We start from the raw sequence: 8873 nt of genomic DNA, 5'->3' as shown, positions 1-8873 counted from the left end.
TCTGATGACATCACAGTCAAGTGTAACTAATCAGAGGACAGAGAGCAGCCTGTGTGAGACAGACACAGTGGCGGCCACAGGCGGACTCTCATGTCTATTTTAGTACATTAGAACGCTAGAGGACACAAACAACAAGACGCTACTGTATGTGATGGACACACAGCCGAGAACCATGTTGCATATTCACTGCAGAAAACCTCTATCTCTTTCTCGCTTTCTCCCTCAGCAATTTCTCTCTCCTCTCTCACTCCTCAATGTATTCCCCCCTCTACCTTCTCCTCCTCCGGCTTCTCTCCCTCCCCTCTTCTCTCTCTCCCGCCTCTCTTTCTCTCTGCCTTCCCGGTGTTTTATCATTTCTCTCTACAGCTGCCCAGTCAGCTCAGAGAGTGTGTACAGGGACAGCTGGGCTGCAGAGAAAGACAGAGTGAAAGTAGGTAAGAAAGAGAGAGAGGGGAAGAGAGAAAAGACACAGAGAGAGAGAGACCACAATTTCTCTCTCTCACAAATACCAAACCCACAACCAATATATTGTAGTGTTATTTCAAGAATTAAAAAAATATATATATAATGATTCTTTCAAACAAACATTTATTTGTGAACTATATGACAAACAGGAGGCAATGAGATCTCAGCTGAACGGGCTACATAGTTGGAACCCCCCGTACCCCAAAACCCCCTAAAAATCCACTCAAAATCACTTTTCATTTATTTTTCTCTTCCTTTCATTTCCTTTTTCAAAACGAGTATGTACAAATAAATGTTCAAGTGTCTCTAGAAAGGGAGAGCGCTACATACTTCAACAGTCAGCTCAGCGCTACTGTAGACATTCAGCTTTATTCTCTACGCGAGGATAGAAAGAGTACAAATTATACCTCAATGTATTCTTTTCAAGTTACAATACACGTGATTCTTTTTTTTTGTTTGTTTCGTTTTCAGTCATTGCGTTCTTTTACCAAGAGTCAATGTATTAAAAAGAAAGAAAATATATCAAGCGAATATACAGGCAATCTTTCAGTAATAATTTAGCTAATATTATTAACAGCATAAGCTAAGAATTCATGTACATATTGCTAGGCATTGTGACGTGACAGTGGACAATGTGGATGGGGAGGTGACATAATACAGTTTGCTTTAGGACAGATGAACAATGACAAAGGTATGGTACAGTGGCATTGCCCTCTCATGCCTAGCAGTACCGCTTTCCAATTGGACTGTTGCTTTAGAATGTACCAAGGCTCTCTCCTATCATTGGCTACCTGCCGTGTGACCAGCTACTGTTACCTGAGGGGGAGGAGCCTGACATACGAGCCTGCCAGACAGGTAGAAAAGGCTATATTAGACCGAAACAACTTCAACAACACAAGAGGAAAGACCTTTACTGTAAACATAAAAACCTGAAGTGTATTAAGAAGAAGCATATCATCATATTTTCAGTTCCCTTTAAATTGACATAATTCAGGACTTCACGTTTCCATTCACTTCATGTGCTCTGTTAATTGTTTTGGGAAAGTAGAAGAGCAAAGTGGTCTTTGATACTGTATAACACTTTAGTATGTTTTGATGACAATGAGATGGCAGAGCCTTGCAGAGCCTTGCAGAGTAAGCCTATAACCCTGACACTAACCTGACTGTACACAGTCTGTATCTATCTGGACCAGGGGGACTGTAGGTAACTAGGCAAGCGCAGTTGTCAGAAGAGCTGCTGCTCACCAAGACAACTTTATTTTCGAAAGGCACTCTAGTGACCTTATTAATGACAACACAAAAAAAACACGGTGGGCCTCGGGCAGGTAGGTAGGTACTGCGTTTAGTTCTTCAAGGTCCTGTTTGTGAGGAGGGCAGGGAGGTAGCAGAGGACGGGTTTGGCAGCAGCGTCTATCAAAGGCAGGAGGAACCAGACCAGTTAGTCTGTCTGTGTGGACTGGAATCATGCTCGTCAGTGGTTGGATGGCTGGGCCTGGGAAAGACTGGGTCTGAACCACAAGGTCATTTAAAGACTTAATACTAAAGCCTTCTACTATAATGCCCTGTTCTTAGAACCAGAAGCGCAACACAAACAAAAGAGCATGTTAACTTAGCTTCTGGAGAGAAAGAGGGGGGGGGGGGGGGGGGGGAGTGGTGAGAGAGAGCAAGAAAGAGTTAGAGAGCAAGAAAGAGGGGGTAGAGCGAGAGAGGGGGGGAAGAGAGAGAGAGAGGGGGGGGAAGACAGAGAACGAGAGAGAGCGAGAGAGAGGGGGGAAGAGCGAGAACGAGAGAAAGCGAGAGAGGGGGGAGAGAGAGAGGGGGGAAGAGAGAGAATGAGAGAGAGCGAGAGAGGGGGGAGAGAGAGAGCGAGAGAGGGTGGGGGGGGGGGGAGGGTATGTGCATGTTACACATTCATTGAGGCTCTCGGGGGTAGTGGCCAAATCAGTGTTTTTATGACAGTGACATGCTCATCTTTAAGGCACCTGCCAGGGACTGACTCCTAACCAATAGCCATTTATATTGAATACTGTGTGCCACTGCCAATTTGGCAAAAACTCAGTTTTTTCTCTTACCAAAAGCCTTGTAAAAAGCTCTTTTTAAAATTAGGGAAGAATCTGCACTATTAGTTAAGCACCATTGCAATCCGAGAGAAAAAACAAACAGATATAAACATTTATTTATATATATATATATATATAAAAAAAATACAAATAATTTACTCCTCTGAAAAAAGTTCCTTGGTATCAAAAGAACGTAAACCATTCGCTCTCTCTCCCCGTGCTTTTAAGAGTTGGTGACGACTTGTTACTTTTGAATGACGTGTACATAAGATTATACTGTATATCCACCTTGTGTCTAAAATAATTATAAGAACAACAATCTGGGGTTCTAGTTGTTAAATGCCGTGTGGTGCGAGCTGACCTAGTCTAAACAGGCACTTCAAAGTCAACACTACAACAGTCACCATAGTAACAGGCTGACTGACAGCTATCAGACCTTAAAGGGACACTCCAAAATGGAAGGAATCAATCAAATATAACTAGACAATTTCTCAGTCTCTCTCGTCTCGGATTTCATTTCAAGGTACAAATAACCCTCTTCACAGCCAAGGCTTTTGTCCCCCCTTCCCATTTTAAAGATAATATCGTTTTTTTCATTAAACATATTACACAAACGATCTCAAGAATTGAGTGATGACGTGAGAAAGTAACGAGCTAACCTTCTGTAGAGGACGTTGTTACACAAAGCAGGAGAAAAGAGGTCAGGAACACACCGACAGTCAATGAAAGAGAAACACACACACAATTGAACAGATTGTGCGTGTGTCATTGGAATTGTAACTTAACAAAGGAATGCATTTCGTCTCAAAATGGGACAAGGAGTTTGTGTTTTTTTTTCCTGGCAGGGAGTTATCTTTACAGCTGGGTTTACATTGAGTATAGTTCCTCCTATACTCATACAGCCTACAGTACAGTACACACAGGAGACACCCCTCATAGTCCTAACCACCATATTATCATTGTGTGCCAACAGCAGGCGGATGACAAACCTTCAAACAACCTTTAGAAAACATAGGATCATATCATACGTGGCATATCATAACAACGTCAATGTCCTAGCCCTACATCGGATTCAAGTCTTTTGTTAAAACAACAGGCATAACATCAGGCAGTTGTCGTAAAAAATAAATAAATGAAGAAACGTTGAACGGACGTTTTTTGATGGTTGATGGTTGACAATGGCAAGAGGTGGTAATTCAATAGTCCAGGATGTTTTCCCCTGTGCAATTCCGGGTAAAGTAGAGTGCTGAGGGTTCTGACATGATATAAATCCACACACTGTCCAAAATGGCACCCTATTCCCTAAATACTGCACTACATAGGGAGTAGTGTGTGAAGTGGGGTTGTCCTGCTGGTAGTTGATATTGGATATGGTGGTCAGAGAGGAATCCTAGGAGATTGTGGTCTTCCTTTGTCCTTGGCATTAGAATGTTCTGCTTGGGTTTTAGTTCCAATTCTAGACATCTGTGTATGTGCGTGCACTCGTGTGACAGTGATTCTGTGTGGCAGTTTGTGGGGAATTGTGTGTATGTACATTATGCATGTGGCAGTGTGTTTGTGTGGCGGTTTGCAGGTATATATATATGTGTATGTATGTATGTATGTATGTATGTATGTATGTATGTGTGTGTGTGTGTGTGTAGCCAAGATGCTTGTGTGTGTGTGTGTACGTTTTGTGACAGTACTGTAGCCTATGTGGCAGTGTGTTGGCGAGGCAGCATGCATGTTCGTGTGTGTGTGTGTGTGTGTGTGGCAGTGTGAGCTTCCGTGCTCTCTCTGATCCATCACTCATTGCTTGGATCCAATCTCTCCTCTGTTGCCGTTGGAGACTCCTGGGAGAGGTGGATGCAGAGGCCTGGTGAATGGCGTGTGGCCGAGCGGGAGGGCCGGACGAAGCAGGAAGTCAGAGCCTGGGAGGTGCAATCACACACTGCATCCTGGGACAGGAAGGAGACAGTAAATAGTTATGTTATAATCCAATCCAATGAAAGACGAAGCTGTTTAAATAATACGCTTGGATGATGTCCTGTGTGTGTGGGGGTGTGTGTGTGTGCGCACGTTCATGTGTATACCCCTGTCTCTGCGTGAGTGTATGTGTGTGTGCCTGTCTCTCTGTGCGTGTGTGCGCATGTCTATCTGTGTATGTGGGACCTACCTCAATGCTAGAGCTCATGGTCAGGTCCCTGGTGGTGGGGTCCTTGGCGGTGGGGTCCCTGGCGGTGGGATCCCTGGCGGTGGGGTCCCTGGCGGTGGGGTCCCTGGCGGTGGGGTCCCTGGCGGTGGGGTCCCTGGCGGTGGCCCCAAGCTCCTCCCTGGGCATCTGTCTCATGAACCTCTTGTTGACGATCTTGGTGACACTGTCATTCCCCACCAGCGAGGCCCCGGAGAGGCACTCTGGCTTAGGCTCATCCATGGCCCCCACCTCCCTCTGCCCTCTCTCCCCTCCCCCAGGCATGGGCGTCCCGGTCCGACCGCATACATTCCTGAAGAATTCCTGGAAGGGACCGTATTTCTGGGCTCCGGTGTCAGGGCCAGGGCCAGAGGGCTTCCCTGCTGCCTGGCGGGCTGGGCTGACCCCCGGTTCACTCTTCCATAGTGACTCCATGCTGCCTGAGTGCTCCACCACACTGAACAGGCTTGACAGGCCGTCGTTGAGGCCACTGAGCACGGGGCTGTCCCTGGTGGTGGTGGAGCGGGCCCAGGCCGAGCCACTGGAGGTCGAGGAGCGCTGGTGCAGGTTCCACAGGCTGCGATCCCGGGAGGAAGCCGAGGATGACCCCCCTCCGTCCAACTTGGAGGAGGAGGCAGAGATGCGGCGCTGAAGCTTGGGGGAGCCGTACTTGGGCGAGCAGCAGGGCCTGTCGATGCGGCTGTGCACCTTATCCAGGGACGAGGAGATGTGGCGTGAGCGGGCCGAGGCCAGTGAGGACGAGGGCCGGGGAGACCAGGAGGACTTGGTGTGGAGGCCCCCCACCCCCCGAGACCCGAGCCCGTCCGTCTGCAGTCCCACACTCACAAACTGGGCCGTCTGGGTGGAGCGGCTAGACACCCCCACCGTCTGGCTGCCCGCGTCCTTGCTGCACTTCCTCTCCACAGAGCTGGAGCGGATGGCCTGGCGCACGCAGTTGGTCATCTCCTTCATGTCGTCCGAGAGGTTGGCAGAGATCTCCAGGCCGTGGAAGGGCGCCACCCCCGCGCCACCGCTGCTGTTCTCCAGAAGGTCCCTGTGCTGCTTGGACAGAGAGCTCAGCCACTGGTCGTAGGACGAAGAGGAGGAGGCAAAGGAGGAGGAGGGAGACTGGCCCTCCGGGGCCCCAGCGTCTGACGGAGTTGAAGCCCGGGACAGGTGGCCTTGCTGGGCTTGAGGTTTGTCCCGCTTCTCCTTGGCCAGCCGGCTCTCCATACGGCGCATTGTAGGGGGGCTGTAGTAGATGCGGATGCCGGTCTTGTCGGGGGCCGTGTAGCTCCTCTGGATGCTCCCCAGGCCCAGGAAACTACTGGGGGAGCTGGGGCAGTCCCACGTCTTGAAGGGGGCATTACCCTGCTCCATTATAGCCACCTCATTGGTCAGGTACTTCCAGTTCTTCCCGGTGAGGTCACCCAAGTCTGTGTGGGCTAGAAGGGGAGGGGCTTGGGTGTTGGGCTGGTCCTTCTCTCCCTCCTCATTGGTTGTCCCATTGACCTCCTGACCAGGAAGGAAAGGACAGGCCTCCAGCAGACCCTCCAACTCTGGCATGGACGGGATGGATTTGGTCCTGGGAGGAGAAAAATGACATCACTAAACATTTTTCATGATAACTGAAATGTCGATTTTTGTATACATTCAAAGCCAATGTTACCTTGGTAAATTGCTTCCATTTGTAACAGCCTCTGTTGCAGTTTCCCTTTCGGAGGTGGTTTTGTCGTGCAGAGACTGTAAGGGAGAGAAACAAGGAGAGGCTGTTAGGTTTTCTAGGTAGTGTTTAATGGAGGACATGATGAGGATGTGGGCATCATGAAGGAGATACAGTATCTCTCCCTGACAGAGGGCTCGCTGTCCATGTAGTGACGCTGACTCAGGACCGTTCAGCTCGCAGGGAGATGAGCTCACACACACACTAAACCATTTCCTCTCAGAGGGGAGGGATGAAAGAGGAGAGGGGGAAGGAGAGAGGACAGGAGGGGAGAGAGGAAGGAAGAAGAGGAAGGTTCATTGGAATCCTACAGTACATGACTGCTGTCTACTTCATGAAGGAAAGGAAACAACTTGTTTTTTAAACAGGTTTTCTTTTCAGGGCATTGTGAAGCACAGCAAACAGAAGCAACAGTAGTGCTGTGACAGATTGGAGAAAATAGTAGAGAGAGAAGGAGGCGTCTGTCTGAAATAATGACATGTCCTCGTGTGCTTGGCCTCAGTGCTACGTTTCCTGCCACGAGAGAGAGAGAGAGAGAGAGAGAGAGAGAGAGAGAGAGAGAGAGAGAGAGAGAGAGAGAGAGAGAGAGAGAGAGAGAGAGAGAGAGAGAGAGACCGAGACCTATTTTCCAAGACCAGCCAGTCAGTTTGGGATAGACTGGATGACAGCCAGGCAGACACAGGTAATGAGGCTGGGCTGGTAGTAGGGCCAGTCAGACTATACTGCGCGCGTGCGCACACACACACAAGCCTCCAGTGTGGTTAGACCGCACAGCAGACACACTCCTGTAATGCATACAAGCCTACAATTTCCTACCCGTGACAACCTCCCATTCCACCCCATCAAAATACCACCCCGAGGAAGGAAAACGAGGATAGTCATTAGATGTCACAAGGATAGCCAGTGTCACTCTCAATACTCATGGCTAAGTGTCACTCAATATACATGGCTAAGCCAGACTACTAGACTATGCTAGAATAGAATAGAACAGAGTAGAGTAGAAGCTCTGAGGTGCAAAGAAATCGAGTTACCATCTTGTTCTGTAGCCTCTGCTCCCACTGGCCTCTCTCCTGACTGAAGTGTTCCAGGAGCTCCAGCTTCTCACGGCTCCAGTTCCTCTCTCCCATCTGCAGCTGCTTGGTCAGGTCCATGACTGCGGCGTACGAGTCGGCCAGGAGGTGCGGGTACTCCTCACACTCCCTCTTCAGGGCCATCTTCAGGTCGGGAGGTCCTTGGAGGTCCTTCTCTCCCCCGGCCAGCACAGCTTGGCCCAACTTGCTCTCCAGCTGGAAGGGGGTGACAGAGAGAGTGGACTGGGTGAGGTTAATGAACATGATGAATTATGAGAGATGTAGTGCGATTGGTGCACAAGTTCTTGTTCAATGCATTTCTGAACAGCTGATGAAATACCCAATTGCAGAAAAACTTCCTGAATCCCACTCTCTCTCACTGATTTACACTATTTTTCTTTCTTCCTGTCTTGTCTCTGAGAACAACTGTTAGTATGTATCTGAATTAGTGATGTGAGGGTTGAGGGTCGTGACATATTATGTGGATTAAGGGTGTTGGGTGGCGGGCGGGTAGACTAAAGAGAAGACAATGCATAAAGAAATCTACAGTGAGGGAAAAAGTATTTGATCCCCTGCTGATTTTGTACGTTTGCCCACTTACAAAGAAATGATCAGTCTATAATTTTAATGGTAGGTTTATTTGAACAGTGAGAGACAGAATAACAACAAAAAAATCCTGAAAAACGCATGTCAACATTTTTATAAATTGATTTGCATTTTAATGAGGGAAATAGGTATTTGACCCCTCTGCAAAACATGACTTAGTACTTGGTGGCAAAACCCTCGTTGGCAATCACAGAGGTCAGACTTTTCTTGTAGTTGGCCACCAGGTTTGCACACATCTCAGGAGGGATTTTGTCCCACTCCTCTTTGCAGATCTTCTCCAAGTCATTAAGGTTTCGAGGCTGACGTTTGGCAACTCGAACCTTCAGCTCCCTCCACAGATTTTCTATAGGCTTAAGGTCTGGAGACTGGCTAGGCCACTCCAGGACCTTAATGTGCTTCTTCTTGAGCCACTCCTTTGTTGCCTTGGCCGTGTGTTTTGGGTCATTGTCATGCTGGAATACCCATCCACGACCCATTTTCAATGCCCTGGCTGAGGGAAGGAGGTTCTCACCCAAGATTTGACGGTACATGGCCCCGTCCATCGTCCCTTTGATGCGGTGAAGTTGTCCTGTCCCCTTAGCAGAAAAACACACCCAAAGCATAATGTTTCCACCTCCATGTTTGACAGTGGGGATGGTGTTCTTGGGGTCATAGGCAGCATTCCTCCGCCTCCAAACACGGCGAGTTGAGTTGATGCCAAAGATTTTGGCATCATCTGACCACAACACTTTCACCCAGTTGTCCTCTGAATCATTCAGATGTTCATTGGCAAACTTCAG

At 48.5% G+C, this 8873-nt stretch overlaps 1 protein-coding gene across 5 annotated transcripts in view; it reads right to left on the bottom strand.

Moving 5' to 3' along the window:
* Positions 1-571: 571 nt before the first annotated feature.
* LOC106572256 (microtubule cross-linking factor 2) overlaps positions 572-8873 on the bottom strand; it is a 71576-nt gene continuing 63274 nt past the window's right edge. For all 5 annotated transcript variants that reach the window (XM_014146299.3, XM_014146298.3, XM_014146295.3 and 2 more), the window contains exons 11-14: positions 7450-7704; positions 6365-6438; positions 4681-6280; positions 572-4462 (exon numbers count right to left, since the gene is read on the bottom strand). In XM_014146299.3, the coding sequence (XP_014001774.3) occupies positions 4310-4462; positions 4681-6280; positions 6365-6438; positions 7450-7704 (2082 nt within the window). In that variant the 3' untranslated portion in view covers positions 572-4309. The remainder of the gene's footprint in view (positions 4463-4680; positions 6281-6364; positions 6439-7449; positions 7705-8873) is intronic.

The sequence above is a fragment of the Salmo salar genome, chromosome 15 (assembly GCF_965601325.2).
Source record: "Salmo salar chromosome 15, fSalSal1, whole genome shotgun sequence".
Lineage (NCBI taxonomy): Eukaryota > Metazoa > Chordata > Actinopteri > Salmoniformes > Salmonidae > Salmo > Salmo salar.
The sequence above is the reverse complement of the archived record's forward strand: the minus strand, read 5'-3'. Positions and strand labels throughout refer to the sequence as shown.